General features: G+C 53.1%; 1 protein-coding gene across 6 annotated transcripts in view; it reads left to right on the forward strand.

The window, feature by feature from the left end:
- LOC122382805 (katanin p80 WD40 repeat-containing subunit B1-like) overlaps window positions 1–22761 on the forward strand; it is a 77634-nt gene that overhangs the window by 41193 nt on the left and 13680 nt on the right. For all 6 annotated transcript variants that reach the window (XM_043368659.1, XM_043368641.1, XM_043368622.1 and 3 more), the window contains 2 exons: window positions 18876–19094; window positions 19356–19481. In XM_043368659.1, the coding sequence (XP_043224594.1) occupies window positions 18876–19094; window positions 19356–19481 (345 nt within the window). The remainder of the gene's footprint in view (window positions 1–18875; window positions 19095–19355; window positions 19482–22761) is intronic.

Below are 22761 nucleotides of genomic sequence, written 5' to 3' on the forward strand. Positions count from 1 at the left end.
TGTCCACCGATGAAGTGTCTCGACGACGAGAGGGAAGGAGAGCCGACTGAGGTGGTGATGAACATTGCCGAGCAGCCGATTCGTCATTTTGTGCGATAATGTGACGGGCGGATGTCAGCCCTAGCTGTCTTCGGTAGCGGCGGTGATGAGTCGGGCTGCCAGCTGCGTGTCTAGGGTCACTGACCTGTCCCGTGTCCCGTGACACCCCACCAATGACACACTGTGGCTCGACACGACACGGAGGGACCGCTCGTAACGCTCGGCCCACACGCGGTGCACGGTACGCACGGGGGCGGCGCTGAGCGATGTGCGGTCGGCACTGCGACAAATGGCACGCCGTCCCCGTCAGACAGCCCGACTGCGAGCCACGCGTCGGCCTCCTTTGTCGCTGCCGCTCAGGCGCCGCCGAGGCTGAAGCCGCCCGGGGTCTCGGCGGCTCGGTCCGCTCCGTATCCTGTTTACACCGGGCCGGCCGGCGCGTGGCTGATGCTCGTTACCCGACCATCTCCGTCGTGACGGGGTCGAGGAACGCGGCGCACGACCGCGGCGCCGGGTCGCGACCCGCTCAGCGCGCTCACACGGGCCCCGGCAGGTAATTACTGAGGCTGGGGCCTGGGAGGTGATGCTGCGGTTTTCACAGCGCTGGGGGACTGCCAGAGACTGCTGGGAATACGTGGAAGGCGGGTGGGATGGGTTGTGTCAAGTGAGTTTTTTTCGCGAAGGAATTTCCAAACGGAAGGTGTGAAAGTTTCAGCTTAGATCTGCGTCGATAACAGCCTTTTGACGTCAGAGCAGCCTAGAACGAGCTTTCCGTGAAGATATGATGAACCCAAAAGCATCCAGAAAACCAACCACGCTGGCCCCAGTCCCCACGGAATTCTAGCCAAAGGCAGCAGACCAGAGCAGTGATAAACACGGAGGCCCCTAACGGAACCAACACTGCAGGTCAGCTCCGTACTCCCGCCCTCCGACCGACCGACCGACCGCCGAAGACGGTCACGGAGATCCTTCTGTCGGCCGATGTAACGGGTGTACGCTGTGCTGTTTGCATGCGGCTGGCTTCATTGACTATACATGGATGCCAGGGTGGACCTGATCGACGGCCGATGTTGCCAGCCAGGCTGATAGCCCTGACCGGAGTCGGCGGACGGGATTGCAGTCCGGCAGGCCAGTGATGGTGGCCTCTCTGGGGTCACGGAAGTAACACGTCATGGTAGTTTGCCAGGTCACCGCGGATCTTGAATGGGAGGTCAGCTATATGACTGTTGTGTTGTGATTATTGTTGATGCCTGACATTGCCGCCGCTGCCGCCAGCGGTATTTCTCAGAGTGCTGCAGTATTTTCCCGGATTGCCCCGGCATTGCGCTGTGCCCGATACGGCCCGATAGCCCAGCTGTTCTGACGTCACTAAGATGATCGAGCCGGCGGCGTGTGCCTTTGATCCGCTGTCCGCCGACCTGTGGACGCTCGTTGTGTTCTGCCGAGGCCAAACGCTCGTGTTGTGGATGCCCGTCCTACTGCCGTGGCGTGGAACGCTCTTTTGGCATGTTTGCGACCAGCGATGCAGCTGAGTGCTAAGGTTGCGCAACCGGTCTGGTCTTTGTGCCGCCCTCAGCTGATCGATACAGCAGCAACTGATGTGATATAGCTGATATAGCTGAATCAGCAGTGCTGCTCCTTAGACAGTTATCGCCGCGAGGATCTAAATAAGAGATGTTTTGCATCTGCTTCCTGCGATGTTTGGCCTTTGGGTGCCTTGATACTGCTATGATACTATTATCACGATAACTTCACTAATGCCAGACACTGCTAATGCAAGGTCGTGGCTTCCTTGTTGTGAAACTAACATCAGGTCAGGTGCTCTGCTAACATTGACTGATCATTAGCACGTGCAGCAGCGCAGTCTGCTTGCACAATTCGACACCCTGACTTGACCCGGTATCGTTTGGCCAACCTCTCCGCACGTTCGGAGCAGAGTTGGCTCGCGTTTTACTGCAGAAACCCTTCACGCTCGTGTTCCTCCGCCGCCCCCGCGCCAGGTCTGTCCGTGCTGCCGGCGGCGGGTTTTGCTCGCAGCACTCGGTGGTCAGCACGGCCGCGGCCCGACCCCGTATCGACGGGTGCCGTGTGATCGGTCATGCTGTGCCCCAGTAATGGTCACCTGACGTGACCTGCCCGGTCAGCCGATACCGCTGCCGACCGGCCTGGGCGGTAAAAGGTAGTGGGCTCGGCGGAGCGTGCTGCTGATACCGGAGCCGGGCCCCGTCGACCTGCTTCTGCTGCTGCCGTTTATGCTGCTGTTTCGACTGCCCCTGAGCTGCTACTGGTGATGTCACGGCTGCTGGTGCAGCTGCATTTGCTCGTCAGGCGTTCGAGCCCACGACTTCCGCCAAAAGCCTTGTGGAGCTTGATTGTAGCTAACTGGAACCCCGCTCGCCATTTACAGTGTACCTGAATTGTTGCCGCTCAGAGACTTGACCCTCCGCTGCGTTTATGGCTGCTTGCTCTATTTTAGCGCCCAAAATGATTAAATGGTCACGGGACACCGTTTTCAGTTAGCTATCGCACAAAAATGAATTGGTCACGGGGCACTGTTTTAGGTGATGTACCGCACGGAAATGAACTGGCTAGTGGCTGCACGCGGCGGAACTGTACAAAAACGACGGCTACTGAGAGAGCTGTCGCAGCTCGCGGTCGGCGGGGAGTAACTATTACCCTCCTTCCCCTCCCCTGCTCCCCTCCCCTCCCCGTTCGGACACCCGGAGAGCTGGCGCGGCCGGCAGCGTCGGCCAGCGGCGTCCAGCTCGGACAGTTGGTCTGACTGACGGGGCGAGCCGGTGAGCTGGCGACGGCCGTTCGGCAAGAGCAGAGGAAACAAAGGAGCGCCACTGTGACAGCTGCAGTGGTTCTGACGTTGACGCTGATGACGACTGTGATGTTGGTGGCGCTGAAGACGCCGCCAGGCTGTCAGTTTGTGACAGGTTGTCTCAGGACGTCTCTGGCCTGACTGGTGTGAGACCGAAGCTCTGGACCGGTCATAGTGAGGTGGAGCGAACCCCGGACCCTTCAGGCAACTGCTGACCCGGTTTGGTCGAAATGAAATGTGTCCGACGGGCCGGCTGCTGTAGATCTCATGGGGCCATATGCAATTACTCAGATTGTCTCGTAAGTGAGCGCGGTTTCCTGCCGAGCTATGTTAAATTCATCATCACGGGACATTTGCAGTCATTTTAATCTGATGGTGCCGCTCGACTGTAACTATTCCTGCCTTTCCTCCATTGACCAGTACTACCGCACCTCAACTAGCCGCGGGTCGAGTGGTTAGGTTGCATCAGCGTTTTTATATTGCATTGCACTCAAACCTGTTACAAGTGCTGATTAAGCGGTGTTCAGATGTAACCACCGGCTAACAAGTGGCCAACGTCGGCTGGGCGAAGAACTGCAGGCTGCCGTGAGTGCCGAGTTAGCAATTCTCGTGATGGAGACAGGGTATATCCCCAAAGCCTCGGTGGCTGCCAGCGAGCGATGCCTCGACGTGACTCACTGTCAGTGAGAGGTCTTTTCCTCAGTAGGTGGTCTCAGGTCTGCTGCCCTAGTCTACGGCGTGTTAAGACGGTAGTTCATCGCGGCTCGCTTCTAGCGCGACCGTATATCTGGCACCTGTCTGGAAGAGGGTTTCCTCACGTCTGCTCCAAGCTGTGGCCTGGTTAAGACAGCAGACTTGTAGCGTGGCTCGCCCCGACGCTGCAGGCTGGTGTGCAAGCCGAACCCTTGTCCAGCTCCGCTCCCTGTCGTGTCGGTACCGACAGCCGCTGACCGTAAGAGCTATGGAGTCGGATAGAGACGATCCGACAAGCCCGTGTCGGCGAGCGGGCCTGGGCTGGTTCCGGCCGGTTCTGTTGAGATGGACTGCTGCGATCCGCTTCTGCCAATTTCGGTGATTGTGTCGCCCTTCAATCGCGTATTACTTATGGATTTTATCAGCGTGACTAATGCATTTTCTAGGCATTGAATCATTGTGGCTTTGAATCATTGACTAGATGTTGACTTATTACGCGCTCTCCGACGTCTACCGGCTGTAATTCATCAGCCATTGATGCTCAGCGGTTTGGTGTTTTGCGTTAAGAGATCGCTCGTGTCGCTGCGGAGCATACGGGTGGCGGATTATTGTAGCTTTCATTTCTATGTATGCATAGAACGATGAAGAACGCCATGGAGGGTTGTTACTTGTCAGCTGGTCGTGAGATCCACTCATTTCTTTTTTATTCATTTTCGCATTTCAATGACAATAGATCAAGTCGGTCAAGGTGTTGAAAGCGATCAAAGAATGCGTGTACGGTCATGCCAACTTCGATCGTGACCATGGCGGCTACATCCTGCTCACACGCTGTAATTGTTGGCCATCCGCTTTCACAAAGCGCTAAAACCTATCGCCGTAAATGTGAATTGAAACGCAAGTGGTGCATGCAGTTTTGGTGAAGGTCGCGCGTCGCCATGTGCGGTCGTGCTTGGAATATTGATGGAAATCTCACGGATTTTCATTGTATAAATGCCGACCTTCACGCGGCTGTGCGCTTTTCAGTGTTGGAGCGACGGCTGACCTGTTGCCTTGGCGGGCGACCTCCGTCCCACCCACAGGCTCCGCGGCCCATACATTCTGATTAGCCCACTTGACGGGCGCTGCGACGGATTGTCAGTGGGCTAACAATAGCCGGTTAGGAGGCGATGAACGTCTAAAACAATCTAGTCATTACTCAGTGGCCCTTGACCGCCTCTTGTCGTCTTACTGCTCATCAAAGGAACATCGAGCTGCCGGCCGTGTTTACATGATGGGGTGTTTATTGTTCTCGAGTGTAACGTGAGATGAGGGCGACAGTAAAGTTGAAAAGCTTGCATCATTTCAACTCGGCAGGTCACGTCTGCTGTTTGTTCGATGATCCCGAACGGCAGTAAGCAGTAAACCAATGATGGTTTGCCGTTGTAGTAAAGGGTGCACAAAGAAGCCACGTCTGCGCCCTAGGCTGGTGCTCGCGGTACCTAATTGACCACCAGATCCGGTACTTAGCTGGCCCCGCCGGCGGGCAGAGAGCTCCTCTACGTGAGCCGTCGGGCGCAGACTGCCCAATCTCCGGCCACACAACCCCACCGCACTCCTACCGCACCCTACGCCACCCCACCACGCCGCCGGCAGCCGAGCGGACCCGGCGTTCCGCAAGGTAGCGTCTTCGCCCCTCTTTTGTTTCTGGCGCGTCGCGGCGCGGCCGGCCGGCGGTGGCCGGACGGTGTCCGGGCGGCGGCAGCTCCCACGACGGGGGCGGCGCGTCCGACCGCCGCCGGCGGACATTACGGCGAACCGTGTGCGTTTCTCACGGGAACTCACTCGCCGGGCACGGCTGCCCGGCTGGCCGCTGACAGCCCGGCGAACGACCGACCTGAGCGGAGAGCGCGGTAGGTTCGTGTCGAGTGGCACGCCGGCGGCGACACGAACGTGACACCGGGTCAGGGCATGACACGGGGCCGGGGCGTGCACCGGCCGGTGGCGTGCGGCGGCTCACCGGCCGCCTCTTTTCGCAGAAGGATGAGCCGGCGCCGCGCCAGGTGTGTTCCGTTCGCGGACCGGTGACAGCAGCACCGATCCGTGACAGGGCGGGAACGCGCGCGGAGTGCAGCCGGCCCCCTTTGTGCACTTCCGCGGTGGTCTTCCATGAGTTACGGACGATGATTATAGTGCAAAAGAATCTCTCCGTTAGAGGAACTTGCGTGTGTTCTCCTTATCGCCATGCTTTGCAGTGGTACCGGACAGGTGTGTCTCAGTCAGCAGCGTGCTAAGAGAGTTCCGTGCGGCGGAGCGCGGCACCGAGTCGACGGCGCCGTGTCGCGCTCGGTAGCTGGAGCGTGACTGGGTCCGACGGCACAGGGAAGAGCGGCATACCAGCCAATGTCGCCTCGCCCGGGGGCGTGACGAGGACCACGCGAGCGCGCGGGACGGCTCGCTGAATCATACACAGCAGGCTGACTACTCTCTGTGCGGTCAGCTGCCGCCTGTTGGGTGTCTGTACGTCAGACTAGATGCATGTGAGTGCTGTGATAACCCGACAAAGCGTTGGAAACCAGCCGAGTTAGCTGGCCATCGCCGCGTCGCCTCTGATTTAGACGACTCGCGTGCCGGGACTAGCGCACTCGCGCCGAGAAAGTGGTGCCCTGGGAACCGGGTGCCGCGTCGGTGAATCCCGTGAGGACGTGATTACTTTTCGTGAAGACGACCGGCGGCGGTTCGGTCCCGCTCTGCCGCCTGTGGTCGGCTGCTGCGGGATGAGATCCGCGGTCTCGATATCAGCTAGATTGTGTGGGAGTCGGTTTCAGGCGCATTCAGCCGTCCCGGCCTGTTTTGGAAGAATTGTGTGAGGAGAGTTTTTGTTCCTGGTTCAGGAGAGTCTTGCAGTGGACAGTGTCCCAAGGGACGTATCTGAGGCCGCCAGCCGTACCTGGTGCGTCCTGCCGCGGCCCGGCGGGTCTCACGGCCCGTCACTACCGAAGCGGCTGACCCGACCCCGTCGGTCGTAATTGGGCCGGCGTGTGTCGATCGCCGGTCGTCGACGGACGCGGGGCGGGATAACAGCGGCCCTGGGGAGTGCCCACGGGCCGCCAGCGCCCGCCGGCCGGCCTGGCGCGGCAGCCAGTGTGTCTGGTTGGCATGCATAATGAAGCATTGCTTCGGTTCAATAGGATGGACTGATCATCCGCTGTGGTATTACTTACGCCTCGATAGGCAAAGGATAGTGTTCCTATTACACGGAAGAAGGAAGTTCATGGTGGCGATGGCGATGGTCTGTTCCAGATAATGCTGGACTCGTTTACGTTTGTAAACTTTTTGCATGTGCCTATGCTCACGCATCCCGAGGTCTGTCTTGATCAAGTCATTACACAGTCGGCGAACAAAGTCGGTCGGTCGCCTCCCATTGTTTGAATACGGCGCGTGCCTGCTGTGCGTTTTTGCGACGTGTCGGACTGTCGCACACCGAACGGCGAACACCTGTGTGCGTGTGCGGACGTTTTTGCACCGGGCGGATTGCCACCGGCGCTCCTGTGCCGTCCACCGCGCCGGCGGACGGTGGTGAAACGTCCGTGACGGCGCCGCGTCACGGACGATCGTCGTGACGCTTTTTGCGCGGCCGGTGGTGATGGATGACTGACCGGCGGGTCGGTCCGCGGCACGCCTCACTTCCGGCCCGGCGGGTCACCGGAGCTGACCCTGCCGCGGAGTGCCACCGGCCGAGACGCGGGGCAGGTTTGTGCTGCCATTAGCCCGGGTCAACACTGGGACGCTGGCTCAGTGGTGGTGGAGAGAGGGGATTGGCTTGGTGGGAGGTGCGGGAGAGAGAGAAAGAGAGAGAGAGAGAGAGAGAGAGAGAGAGAGAGAGACCCGGCGGGAGGTGAAGAGAGGAAGGAAGAGTGAGCATGCCTGCAGCGCTCCCAGCGGCTCTGTGCCGACTGCCGATGTCAGGTCACAGGTGGAGGGTATCGATTCCAGCTGGCCTACTGGCCGGCCCGGTAGCGGATCGTGATGATGTAATGGTGCGGGGCTCTGTGCAGTGTGATAAACGGTTTGAGATCCAGAACAGCCGAGCACGAGGGGCCGGACGGCGGCGGCCCAGTTCTCCAACGGACGGGTGCCCGCTGCTGACCCGAGGTCGAGCCTGACCCGCCGAGTGTAGGGCAGGGGTTTGGTGGATCACTGTACTTAAAAATGCTTCACGCAAGCATCCAGACTTTCATGGAGGTAGGCGCACGAGCTCTCACGACAACTAAATTCAATTTCTCTCCCTCTGTGCGGGAAACCTCCACTGTTCACTGCTCATGAATCTCAAACGTTTTCAATTAGTATGCATCTCTGGTTTTTCGTGTGGCCCGCTTTCGTTGACGTCTCCTGAGCTGCGGTCTTCAGTTGTTCCCAGCAGGTGCCACGGTCTACGTTCTTGGCTAATGCGGCTCTATCAGCCTGTCAGTGAATAACTGAGAGGCTGGCGGACACGGGCCGTCCGCGTCCTGCGGTGTAGGACTGTCTCTCACAGTGGCCGATCGAGGAGCTAATAACGTTTCACGACTTCCTCTGTGGAGACGGAATGACCGGTCGCCGATACTAAGCTATCAGATCGTGAAGCTCGGGCGACGAATGGGAACACTCGGGAGCGACTTTTGGCGGCAGTTGACTGTCGCCGTCGTCTGATGGATTCAACACCGCCTAATGTCGTCTCCGTGTGTGTGTTTTTCTGCTGTCCTCCCGAGTGTGTCTCGCTTCATCGACTGGACCGACGGCTGTCGACGATGTGTTCCGGACGGCGGCACATCGCAGCGTGTCGAGCTCCAAACACCGGCCCGGACCGACTGGCGAACGATTCGCACAGAGCGAGAGCGCTGCGACGGCTCTGCGAGGAAAGTGGCGATGTGGCTCGGCCGAGACGCGTTCGGCTGACCGCGTGTGCGCCTGTAGCCTCCCACACGAAGATGGACGGCAGTGGTTGCCTCTCCTTTTACACTGGGTCGGTTAGCTCGGTATGGTGGTCGGACAGTTTTTTATCATTGGGCTTGTGGCGTCGAGTGTTCTTTTTGGAGTTTTGTTGACCGTCCTCTTGCTCGGCGATGATGTTGAGATCGTTTCCAACTTCAGTTGAAAAGCGCAGAGTGCAGTGGTGAAGTGGCGTTGCGCCAAATGAACAGAAAGTCTGGCGCGCAAAATAAACAGAGCAATCTAGTCTGACGCTTCTCCCGGCTTGAAAAGGCAGCGAGGCTAAAATGTTAGAATGATTATCCTTCTGCCGTCTCTGACTGGAACCCAGATCGATACGACAGTCCGGACTGCCCCTACCGTTTGGTCCACCGATCGACCTTAATATTTTATGTAGACTCCTTAGGGGGTCGCTCAGCCGTAAGAAGCTCCAGAACGTAATACGATTACAGTTTCATCATTAATCCAACCTAAAGCAGAAAGGCACACAGCCAGCGCACGTGATTATCCACATACCGTAGTCTGATCGATGCTGAGGAACATACCGAGTATCCGCAGCTCTCGTTCTGTTCGGCGTGAGGTTCTGTAAAGGCGTAAAGGCATACAGCCGCGATCAGTCGCCAGCAAACTACAGAAGAGCTCTGTGACTGATTCGGCGCCTCCGGCTGAAGTTATTGATCATGTGACCTAGTCAGGGAGCCGGCGAGGCCCACTGCCGTGTCGGATCTCTTCTCTGATCTTCCTCAGTCTGATAGCCGGGCTTGATGCCGAACTAATGGCGATCGCATTACGTCCGGAGGGCTGTGCCGGTCCGGGTTTCTCCGGCCTCTCCGTGACGAGGCGCCGCCCTGCTTCTCTCGTCGTGACCGTGACTGGCTCGCCCGGAGATCGCGCTGGGTCCAGGACTCGCCGGCGGCGACGAGTGACCGCATGACGCGGGTGGTTTTTGGACCGGTGCTGCTGCTGGTCAGGGAACTGAGGCCTCACGAGGATTCTACATAAGTGATGGACGGTTCGAATGTTTTGCTGTGATGGTTGAGTCGAGCGATACCAAGGCGTCGTCAGAGTCCACACGGTTCGTCGGAAGGTCATCTCGGGCTCAAAAGAAACGATATATACCATTCGAAAGCTGACGGTGAGCTGAATCCAAAAATGTAATTTTTATCAAAATCGATCGATGGCCTTTTTTGAAAATTGCGTTTTTATAAAAACTTAAAAATCTTTTATTCAACGGGCTGTCCCGGACATTCTTGAAAACATAAACATATATTTTTGAGTTCCAGTGAAAGCTGAACGCCAAAAGAACAATATTTAGCGAAGCAATATTTCCAAACATTAATATGCGTCTCCCACAGCCGACAATAAGGCGCAATCCCACAGCTCAGTGTCACGATGGACCAAAGTCAGCCACACAGAAGCGTGAAATGACCCTTATCGACTCGCACACCCGGCGCTCTCGGCCCGCCTGACCGGCCACGGAAAGAACGTTCGGCTCTCGTTCTACTAAACAAATGTCAAATTTGTCAGTTTAACTGTCCACATCGCTGTTAAAGTTATTCAGGATACATGTGAAGAAAATTCATTGTTCTGTCATCTTCACATCATGCATTAATTTGCATTTGTTCATGTCTACTTTGCTCAATTGAGCTTGGTATCATGCCCATATAAGGAAAATTGGCCGCGCTGAAATGTCAGAGGTTGCACCGGCCTCAGCTCGGGTGGAGTGGGGGTAGCGCCCGGCGGGGCAGTGTAACCTTTGACCGGTCGCACGGCCGAGTAGCTGTCACCAGTACAGCCTCTGACAGTGAAACCCCGCTCACTTCCCCTGTGCGGGCACTGATCGCAGCTGGATGGAACAAAACATGTATAAGAAAAATGTAAATTAAAGCATGTTTTAAATCAAGCAGAACAATGAATTTTCTTCCCAGGTATCCTGAATAACTTTAATAGCGATGTGGACAGTTAAAGTGACAAATATGACATTTGTTTAGTCACAGTAGAACGAGAGCCGAACGTTCTTTCCGTGGCCGGTCAGGCGGGCCGAGAGCGCCGGGTCTGCGAGTCGATAAGGGTCATTTCACGCTTCTGTGTGGCTGACTTTGGTCCATCGTGACACTGAGATGTGTGATTGCACCTTATTTTCGGCTGTGGGAGACGCATATTAATGTTTGGAAATATTGCTTCGCTAAGTATTGTTCTTTTGGCGTTCAGCTTTCACTGGAACTCAATAATACATGTCTATGTTTTCAAGAATGTCCGGGACAACCCGTTGAATAAAAGGTTATTAAGTTTTTACAAAAACGCAATTTTCAAAAAAGGCCATCGATCGATTTTGATAAAAATTACATTTTTGGATTCAGCTCTCCGTCAGCTTTCGAATGGTATATACCGTTTCTTTTGAGCCTGAGATGACCTTCCGACGAACCGTGTCCAGTTATAGTCCGGTGTGGGGCGGCACTGCCGCCGGTCCGTTGTTGTTACTGTTACTGTAGGATGAGATATTGTCCGGCGCAGACCGTGGATAACCACTGGCCGGGCAGATGTGCCGTGTTGGCGCCCGCCCGGCACGGCGCCGGCAGTGGCACAGTAACGGTCAGCGTGCTGGCCACGCCGCCGGCACACCGATAAATAAGCCGTGACCGCCGGCCGCTACCTGGCCCGGCGCCGCCTCGGCTCCCGGCCGGTCAGCCGGCTCTCCGCCGCGCCGGACCGCAGCAGTCGCGCTGTGGCGGCCTGTGGGCTGCGACCAGACTGGCCGGCTGACCAGTCGGTTGGGCCGACCACCTTGGCGGTTCGGGAACTTTTTTGGGGTGGTGATGTGGGACTCGAAATGGCTGACTTCTGAATCGAAGTGTCCCAGACTTGTGACGTGTGGCTCGCCTTTCCAGTTCTTTGTCGTGCCATGGCTGTCGTTTACGACGGCTGCTAATGCAGTTGTTGGTTGCCAGCGGCGGAGTGGTGCTAAGTCAATTCTGACCTCGCCCGTCGCCCACGACTGGCTCTGTCCACTTTGTGTGTCCCTTGTGACCCGAGTGACCCGGGTGACCTCACTGCAGCGTCCACGGTCACTGCGCAGTGGCTCAGACACCCAGAGTGTCTGGTGCTGATCGTGCGGCGGCTGCTTTACCGGCCGTTACTGACAATCAGACGCCGTGTGACGCCGTCGGCAAATACCCCCCAATTGGTGGCCGGTCGTAAACGATGACGCATGTGTCGGCGGCTGTCGGTGTGGTGACGGACGAGCCGCGGCGACCTGGCGCCGTGTCACCGGCTACGGGGGCGATCGGTCGGCTCCCGGCGGTCGCTAATTGGTGCGTTGTTCGGCGCCTGGCACGGGTTGCCCCGCCGTCCCTAGCGTCTTGGTCCTGCTCCTACCCAGACTGACCTTCCCATCGCCGGCCCTCGGCAGATCGGTGATCCCGTCAAGACGGTGTTAGCACGGAGTCTGATGAGGCGTCTGCAGGCGCCGTGCGCCTATTGCATAGGTCTGATCCCGGCTCAGGCCGCTCAGCGCCGGCTCAGTGCTGGGACAGCACAGTCGCGGCCTTGGCGGTCGGCGAGCCATGTCTGAGGACAGGGCGGTATCGGTCCGCAGTGGTAGTGACCGGTCACCCATCACCGCCCAGAGACGGCCTCAGGGCGGTCGATAGGGTCCCCAGTCTGTCCTCGGACCGACTTTGGCCCGGGTGAGTCGGTTGGGCAACCTTGACCGGCCCCGCCCCACCCCCGTCGGCCCCGTCGGCCCCGGCAGCACGTGTTCGAGGCCGCCCCATCGATCGATGCGGCTGTGCACGCCACGGCCCGGCCCGGCCCTGTTTACTAGTCCGCTGAGCCGTGCCCGGTTCCGTGACCTGACACATAGCCAGACGAACGGACCCGCCCTCTGTGGACAGTATCGATTGGTAGGTGTCGATAACCGCTGCTGCAGGTGGATTAGATTGCGATTTATTAGGAAAACAACGTCCAAACCGGGTAACATATATAACGGGTATTGTATTGGCGTCCGAGAAGCAGTTGATAGTCCGAAGTGTTTGCATGTGTGGGAGCTCCTTATAATTGTGCAGTCTAGCGGTCAGCTATCGATTACTCATCGGTCTGGTCGAAACGTGACGAATAACGAACTCACCCGGCTCTTGAAACGCTCCTGACCGCGGTGCTCCCGCCGCTCTCATGAACTCTCAGGACTCAGGACGGGACCGATGACCTCCGACGGACCGGCTGGACAGGCGACATGTGACAAGCGAGCTACTGACACCAGAAGCAGCGACTGAATGTGGCTATCGGGTCATCGCGACGCCCATCTGTGGCGCTCCGCCCTGTCCTGCCCTGTCCCGCCCTGAATTTGTGCCGGCCGGTTTGACCAGGCCAGTTCGAGCTCTCAGACCAGGCCGGGCTCCCATTCGGTCGCTCAGCGGGCCGTTTCAGACGCCGTAACTCGCTCCCCGGATGCTGGAGCGTCTGCTGGGATAGCTGGATCGGGAGGGGCGCCGCCTTCGTATCGACCGGCTGACGTGCGTTGAGGGGGGTTGGGGGGTGGGGCGCTGCCGCCAGTGGAGGAACTCTGTCTCTGTCTGCTGAGAAGACAGGACGCCGTGTTTCGGCTCCGGAGCGCCTCCACTCTCAGGAAACCACTCCGTTGATTACTTCCGCTTCTCTGAGGTAAAAATACAAACCAAAAGGACACATCATCGCTCGGTGGAAGCCTTAGTGACCTTCCTCACTTGTTTGTTTAGTCCTTTTTTCACGTCATCGTAATTGAATGTGAAGGACGAATAATTACCTCCGTCCTTATCGCTGGGATCTTCATTCGTCCCGCGGCGCCGGCTGTCGACCCGGATAGAGCTCCGGCCGACCGAACAGAGCTGTCCTGTCAGCGACCTGTCGGCCAGGACGTCGGCTGTCGACCTGTCGGCCCGGCCCGTCCTCCTCCGACAGGTGTGGGCTACCGCAGTGGGAGACAGCTTCCGCGTGGTGTCGGCTGTCCTTCCGGGGTCGTGGATCAAAGGTCCGTGCGGAGCCGCTCCCGACGCCGACACGAGCTGCAGGTTCAAAGGCCGCGGGTGTGCGAGGAGATGGGAATTTAACGGGGTAACGGATTGCAGAACTGGGCCGTGGCGTGACAGGAGAGCTTTGATCTCGGAGAAGTCACGATGCTACGCCAGTCGTGGGTGATAGCCGCAGGGTGCAATCGTTGTGCTTGTGAAGCATGTCAGTTAGCTGCCCGATGTTCGTTTCAACGTTACACTGGCGTACTTGGTTGACCTTTCCTAAGAGGTGGCTGACCGCGGGTGGGCTGGCCGCCGGGTCAGTGTGTCACTGGGTGGTCTATGCTATGAGACTTTCGGTGACGGTCAGCGCTGACCTCCGGTGATCAGGAGCGGTGAATGGTCTCCGCGGACCTGCGGTCACTAGCCGTGTCAGTCAGCGTCACAGTCACACCGTGCCGACCATCTGCGAACAATCGGTCAGCGGAGAAAGGCCGTGACAACCGGCGCTCTCTGTGTCACCCTACCTCACTGTCGTATTGTCCGTGGCAGTGTCTCAATTCCGCACTGTGGCAGTGTTTCACTGCCGCGCTGTCGGCGTGGCGGTGGACTGCGCTGACCGCTCCCGGATAGCATTGTTGTCCGACGGCGACCGGTCAGTCTGAGGCGTTGCTCCGGCCTTTTCTCTTCCTCTCTCCTCTCCTTTCCTCGCTCCTCTCTCCTTCGCTCCCTCTCCTCTTCTCTTCCTCGCTTTCCTTCATCATCATCATCTCTGATGATGCGGTACACGTCAGGCTTAGGCTGCTCTGTGATTGTTAGCGGAGATCTGGAGATAGATATCGGACCACGGGCGTTGCAACAGAGAGCCTTGGACGGTGTCACAAGGACGATGTCGTGATCGCTGACCAAGAAACTTCCTCACACGATTTCAATGTTTCCGCGAAGGACTGAGACGTCGATGAGTGTCACATAAAAAGAGTGATCGTGAAGGCTAGTGTCAGCCTCTAAACGGTTTTGAATCGTTTTCCTTGCCACCAGATTATAAATGGAGATTTACTGATGATGATAAATGGTTTTCGAATGACGTGTCAGAGCCCTAGATCGATGAATGTGTGAGTCAGGCCAGGTATGAGAGTGAGACCCCAAACAATGCATTAGCTCGACGTATTTGGCACGTGGAGACATTTCAGGTCATCGAGTTTCATCTATACAACGTTCATCATTTATCCTCCTCCCTGATCTAACTGCGCACCTGCTCTCGAATGGCCTGTATGCGTATGGGGACGGCTAAATGATATGCCCGAATTGGACATTACAGGTTATGTTTCGTCAGGCTCATACAGGTTATGTTTCGTTACAGGTTATGTTTTTTCTTGTTCAGATGTGTTTGTTCTCTGTGCGTCTGTGCCGACAAAAAGTATTGCACAGCATGCATCCTTTCTTTGAGCCGAGCCTGGCCGGTCGACCGGTTTTCCCCACGTGTTCTCAGCTGTGCAGGGTGATGTCACATTGGGGGATGGGCTGTGGGGGGCGGTGAAGGAGTCGTACGGGCGTGACGCATTATCACACCGGTCACAGACCTGCCTGTACGGGATGATGTGTGGTTTTCGAACATTGTGGTGACGAACATTGGCAAATAGTCGACTGAATTTGGATTGTATTTGCAGGCCTGCCTTAATTTATCCGGGTCGACGACCTACCTACCTACCTACTCGGTGATGAAGGTCAATCAATTAGGGTTTTGTTTCCTCAGAGATAATTACTCAAATGTTCCACAGAACTGTTAGATGTGCAACAGGAAAGGTACTTGAGAAACAGATTTCCTGCGCTAAACCACCGATATTTTTCTCGCAATTTTCCCCGAGAAAAGACATGGGAAGCGGTAATGCCATCCGCCTCTACCTTGCCCCATTCTTCAACCGTGCTGCCACCTACTCGCGCTTCTACTGCCACCTGGCGTGTACTGACGAATCACTGCCTTCTGTTTCGGGTTACGGACAAAAGTACGTATCGCTAAAGTACGTAGGACAAAAGTACGTAAGCAAAAGTACGTAGGATTAAAGTACGTATCGCAGAAGTACGTACAGTAAAAAGTACGTACGGACAAAAGTACGTCAGGGATAAAAGTACGTATCGCAGAAGTACGTACAATATAAAGTACGTATGGACAAAAGTACGTCAAGGACAAAAGTTCGTATCGCAGAAGTACGCACAGTATAAAGTACGTATGGACAAAAGTACGTCAGGGACAAAAGTACGTATCGCAGAAGTACGTACTGTATAAAGTTCGTATGGACAAAAGTACGTCAGGGACAAAAGTACGCATTGCAGAAGTACGTAGGGTATAAAGTACGTATGGACAAAAGTACGTCACGGACAAAAGTACGTATAGCTAATGTACGTAGGGTAAAAAGTACGTATGGGCAAAAGTACGTCACGGACAAAAGTACGTATCGCAGAAGAACGTACGTAGGGTATAAAGTACGTATGGACAAAAGTACGTCACGTACAAAAGCCTACGCATAGCAAATGTACGTAGGGTATAAAGTAGGGTAGCCTTGGGCAAAACGCCCCAGATAATTTATTTTGCTACATAGGTACCTTCTTTTGTCTCACATCACCTGGAAGGCCAAAATTGTGCTCAATGTGTTCTTTGGACATTTGATTTTAAATTCCACCCCTCAAATTCATTCACTTATGATCGGACTCCCAGCTAGGAAGTGATTTGTGAAGCAACTGCAAATGGGGCATTTTGCCCCAACCCCAGGGCAAAACGCCCCACGGCCTGAGGCAAGAAGCCCCATACACTAGATTAAAGATTGAACATGGTAGTTGGCTAAATCTTATATTAGAGGTCCGTTAGACCGCTGGAGGCACGGCACTGAAGGTGACACCTTCCATCCTATCAAGTGTTCAGCTATGACACTATTGTAGGTATTACCAGGTTTTTCACCTGCCTCATAAGGCCAACTGATAAATTATTGCAATGCAAATCAGTTAACAATATACTTCCTTTGCCATACAGTTGCTGAGAAAAATACATATAAATGCATAGAAATTTGTTCGCCAGCTACCGAACCGAACATTAGGAAGTGGGTAGTCCGAACAACACATGAGGTAAAACGCCCCACGGGGCTTTTTGCCCCGCGACCTACTGGGGCGTTTTACCCGATCACGTAGTTCGGTCAGCGAACAACGCCTTGCGCTCCAGCAAGACATAATTTAACACGAACCAACCCGGCATCATAAGCGTTAGACAATAGTTGTTCAAAATACATAAAAGTTGTTAACCTGATGTGGACCACAAAAGAACGCGATTATGTATAATCAGACAACCAAACATAAAAATCACTCAACAAACACATTTTTGGCTATATCTACCAAGAGAATTATCACAATTTCTTTCCAGTCTGCCCATATAATGATCATATAGTGCACATTTAACCCTCGCCGGCCGAGGGGGGGGGCGGGTGCCGCCCCCCCCATAGGGTTTTTTCGCGATAGCTCCGAACACGCTGGCGATAGAGAGCTGAAACTTGGCATACCTGACCTTTGATCCAAGCCACATCTTTTGACACCAACCGCATTTTTGGGTCAGGTCAGGTCACTGACCTATGACGTCATAAGTGAACCTCTGCACGGTCTTCAGATGTCGCAACTTCGCAACGCCCTCACTGCCAGAGGAGATGTCACAGGGAAATGAAACTTGCAGGATCTAGTATCCATTATGAGTCTAACAACTTGTATATCTCGGATTTTTCCTAAAGGTCATATGAGGTCAGGTCATTTTCGTGACCTCACCATTATAAGTCAATGGGGGAAAATGAAAACTGCTATTCTGGCGCCGGGAACGATCTCCAACTATCTCAAGCACGCAGAATCGTGATTTGATGCACTCCTTGCAAGGTTAGATGCGTCACTTTTGCAATGTTGACCTTGCGTGACGTCATTTATGACGTCATCAAGGTCATATTAGTTTTTCGTCAATAACTCTTGATCAAATTGAGCTAGCGAGTCGAGAAAGCCACCAATGGACTCAGGAAGACCTGCCGAATCGAATGATATGCGACATGACCTCTTTCGACCAATTTCGTGACCTGGGGGCGCTGACCTGACCTTGACCTGAGGTCAACACCCCAAGGTGACCTGACCCGGACAAAAAGTATATCATTCGACGCGCCTGAGCGAGGCGAACACGATGCTGCCAAAATCGCGGCTCTGCGACCGTTTTTTGCGAAGTTATTCGCCAAAAACTGAACCGTACCCTGGGGCACTTGACCTGACCTCAGAGGTCACCGGTTGACCTAGGACCTTAAAATCGGGTACCAATCTCTGCGTCTCGTAACGGCGCACACGCTCGTTTTTTCCGCGACGCGCTAGCTCCACCAGGGGCGAAACGGCGAGGGGGGGGGGTCGTACCCGCCCCCCCCCCCCCCTCGGCCGGCGCGTATGTAGAAAACCAATAGGTCCGGCGAGGGTTAACAGAAGAGAGGATCTTTCCCCAAAACCCTACCAGTTCCCAGAAACATCGGTGAGGCGTTTTACCTCGGCGGGGCGACTTGCCCCGGTCTACCCTACGTGTGGACAAAAGTACGTCACGGACAAAAGTACGTATAGCAAATGCACGTAGGGTATTAAGTACGTACCCCACCCTTGGGTGAAGTTGATCAACGTGTAATACCTTTCTTATTCTTTATTTAATGAGCATTTGTTACAAGGCACAGCAAAATTTCTCGATGAGTAAATGGGCGAAATGGACAAAGCTATATTATTTGGTATATGAATTTATCATGAGTTCCCTGTTAGTATGGCAACAGAGCAGCAATAAAGAAAAAGTGGCTCGACTTACACTACTATACCATACTTCTAGCATACGTACTTTATACACTACGTACTTTGGCATACGAACCGTACGTACTTTTAGCATACGTACTTTATACACTACGTACTTTTGCATACGAACATTTGCGTACGTACTTTTGGCATACGTACTTTATACACTACGTACTTTTGCATACGAACTTTTGCGTACGAACATTTGCGTACGTACTTTTGGCATACGTACATTTTACACTACGTACTTTTGCATACGTACTTTTGCGTACGAACATTTGCGTACGTACTTTTGGCATACGTAGTTTATGCACTACGTTCTTTTTCATGCGTACTTTTGCGTACGAACATTTGCGTACGTACTTTTGACATACGTACTTTATGCACTACGTACTTTTGCATACGTACTTTTGCGTACGAACATTTGCGTACGTACTTTTGGCATACGAACTTTATCGCCTACGTATATTTGCGTACGAACATTTGCATGCGTACTTTTGTCCTACGTACTTTAGCGATACGTACTTTAGTCCTAAAATCTTCTGTTTCAGAGCCTGAGCGGCCACACCACCTCCGTGGAATGTGTACGGTTCGGGAACACAGAGGAGCTGGTCTGTGCGGGCTCCAGCTCGGGCGCCATCAAAATATGGGACCTGGAGGCCGCGCGGCTAGTACGGACCCTGACCGGCCACAAGAGCAACACCCGCTGTATCGACTTCCATCCTTACGGCGACTTCCTGGCCTCCGGCAGTTTCGACACCAACATCAAGGTACGTCCCAAATTCCAGCTCTTATCGGGTGTAGCTTGGTAGCTGCGATTAAAATACGTTCTTTGGATGTTGGGCTTTTGGAAGTGATGAAAGTGATGCTGATTGGAAAGATTCTCCGTTGACAGCCTCAGTTGAAATACGCCACATATATTCCCTCATCCCTGTGCTCATTTCTCGGACGATTATTAACATAAACTAATTGGCATGAACTTGTCTTTGACTCTGCTCGGTTTTTAACTTGTCAACCGGTCTGCCCGTCAGCTTTGGGATATCCGACGGAAGGGCTGCATCTTCACCTACAAGGGCCACAACCAGATGGTCAACAGCGTCAAGTTCTCGCCGGACGGCCAGTGGATCGCCTCGGCCGGGGAGGACGGGGGTGTCAAGGTCAGTGTCAAGGTCAACCTGGGGTCACTGACATACGCACTGCCGCGCGCTGTAGATATGGACCGTGCTCCGGTAACGCAAGCCGCCGCGACGGTTCGCGTGTATAGAATATTGGAAGGGTGGGGTCAATAACTAATGCAGGTAGTTTTTGTCAGTACTCGGGTAGGCACGCCACAGAGAGCAGCTGCTGATGGCTAGTATCTAAATGGGGAGGCTTTGTCCGGTGGTGTCTGAAGGTCATTGCCAAGGTCAGAGAGTCTACTGATGGTGTGTGAAGGCACTGTGTCAAGGTCGGGTGAACGATTTGTGAAGGGTCGGCTTGGATAGCCTTGAGGCATAGCACTTGGTATACTATGCTAGTGTGTCGGTGTAATATCATAGTGTAATAAATAACAAGTGAAGACACTTCACCAATATATAATGCAAACTCATGTAACAACTTTTCTTCAGCTGGAAGTGGGCTATGTAGCTACTCACGCTGCAGTATGACGTAATAAAACGTCATAAAACGTCACTCCCTCAATCGTTGAACGTTATCCTCAGGCTACATCATCGTCTTCCATGCCCCGTCATGATGGATTTTTTAATTGACTTAGACATGAAAACCCACGTTTTTTATTCCACTAAATGAAGGTAAATAATCCCAGTCTCTTACAGAATGCCTTGGTACACACAAATTCAGAGGACATCGATGTGCCACAGCCCGATGAAAGTCCTACTCGATCTAACTGCGCTCTAACATGCTGAACATCGTATCAGCATTCACTCTTATTCCGTAACGTTACTCTCGAGAACCCACTGTTTTTATTGCACGTATGGTCGCTTACTGAATGCAATTTGACAGAACCGGTATGAAAATATTCAAAAACAGAGGACATCATAACACCACCGGCTCCTAAAAAGTGTAGGGTATTTTGACAACGTCTCTAAAACATAACCCATTTTGATCGATCCTTTGATTGACATAGACTCGAGAACCCATGTTTTTTATTGCATTTAATGAAAGAAAATAATCGCATTTTCTTATTAAATGCGTGAAAATATTCAAAATCAGAGGACATCGATGTGCCACAGCCCGATGAATGTCCTACTCGATCTAGCTGCGCTCCAACATGCTGAACATCGTATCAGCATTCACTCTATTCCGTAACTTTACTCTCGAGAACCCACTGTTTTTATTGCATGTATGATCGCTAACTGAATGCAATTTGACAGAACCGGTATGAAAATATTCAAAAACAGAGGACATCATAAGACCACCGGCTCCTAGAAAGTGTAGGGTATTTTGACAACGTCTCTAAAACATGACCCATTTTGATCGGTCCTATGAATGACATAGACTCGAGAACCCATGCTTTTATTGCATTTAATGAAAGAAAATAATAGCATTTTTTATAAAATGCGTGAAAATATTCAAAATCAGACGGCATCGATGTGCCACAGCCCGATGAAAGTCCTACTCGATCTAACTGCGCTCCAACATGCTGAACATCGTATCAGCATTCACTCTATTCCATAACGTTACTCTCGAGAACCCACTATTATATTGCATGTATGGTCGCTTACTGAATGCAATTTGACAGAACCGGTATGGAAATATTCAAAAACAGAGGACATCATAAGACCACCGACTCCTAAAAAGTGTATGGTATTTTGACAACGTCTCTAAAACATGACCCATTTTGATCGGTCCTATGAATGACATAGACTCGAGAACCCATGTTTCTTATTGCATTTAATGAAAGAAAATAATCGCATTTTCTTGTAAAATGCGTGAAAATATTCAAAATAAGAGGACATCGATGTGCCACAGCCCGATGAAAGTGCTCTTCGATCTAACTGCGCTCCAACATGCTGAACATCGTATCAGCATTCACTCTATTCCGTAACTTTACTCTCGGGAACTCACTGTTTTTATTGCATGTATGATCGCTAACTGAATGCAATGTGACAGAACCGGTATGAAAATATTCGAAAATAGAGGACACCATAACAGTACCAGCCCCTAAAAGTGTAGAGTATTTAAACAAAGTCTGTATTATACGAGCCATTTTGATCGGTCTTTTCCTTCACTTTGACTTGAGAACCTATGCTTTTTATTGCGCGAAATGAATGAGAGTCATCGCATGTTCATTGTTCCCATTGAATGCATTATAGTATGCAAAATCAGGGGACATCGATGCGTTTCAGCCCGGTGAAATGCCCAGTTGATGAATAGCTGTTTGGCCCATTTTAACACTGCGTCGGCATTTACACAGCTTCCGAACGATATGCCTGATAAGAGAACATGAATTCTTAGGTATTGCGAGCTGTGGGGCCTGTCCCTGTGTTCATACGCTATACCCATTCTAGCATAAAGAAGACATTCTTAGCTTGTAAAGATGTGTAGTAAAAATAGGTTTTTGGTCTTCTCATTATGTTTAAGTGATATTTCATTTCAAGTTGCGTGTAGAAGGATTTATTTTCAGTGTTTTGTAGAAAATAAGGGTGAATTAGCTGTTAAAACCAACACTTACATAACTAAAGGCTTGGATAGTAGTTTCTTGGGATAGAAGTTTTCACTACAGGGATGAAACTTTTGCACTACAATGACGAAAACGTCATCAATTGTCATCAGATATCGTTGATTTTCTGAGAGAGCACTTCCGACGGAAGAAAACGCATTACACAAAATAATAGAAGTGTCTTCACTTGTTATTTATTACACTATGGTAATATGATGACCTGGTAATTGTGGCCTAAGCTCATCATTAGATTTAATTAAGAATTGAAAAACTTAACCACATTTGCATTGTTTTCCCGAAACTGTGGCATCCCCAGGGTATCAACCCTCCTCCATCGATATCGGGTTTTGCTGGGTTCGCCAGTCAATCACGAACATGGTTTTTATCCCGGCTCGTCCATTAGCTGCGTGGGAGCGCGATGAATCCCTGCCGAGCCCCGGCGGCGATAAGGGTTAATGTTAACGAGCCCATTAACATTCCTGGATTGGTGATGCCCACGAAGGGTACTGTCTACTGTCCTGGCGTCTACTTGGTGCACGAAGTGCCCCCCCCCCCCCCCTGGCCTCAGTGCCTATTTTCGAACTGACTAGAATAAGGGCGCCTGTAGTAGAACAAAATTACGCGTTCTATTATGTCCTCTGTGTGGTTATTTGACTACAAGACCTGTAGAAGGATTTTTCTCGCTCATGCTGATTCCCAGCTGGTCCATTCCCTGCGCCCCTCTCAGCTGCGGGTCGACTCTCCCCCCGCTGTGTTTGTCCAGCTCTTCCGCGGGC

This window comes from Amphibalanus amphitrite, unplaced genomic scaffold, assembly GCF_019059575.1.
Source record: "Amphibalanus amphitrite isolate SeventyFive unplaced genomic scaffold, NRLGWU_Aamphi_draft 000012F_arrow, whole genome shotgun sequence".
NCBI classification, from domain to species: Eukaryota; Metazoa; Arthropoda; class Thecostraca; order Balanomorpha; family Balanidae; genus Amphibalanus; species Amphibalanus amphitrite.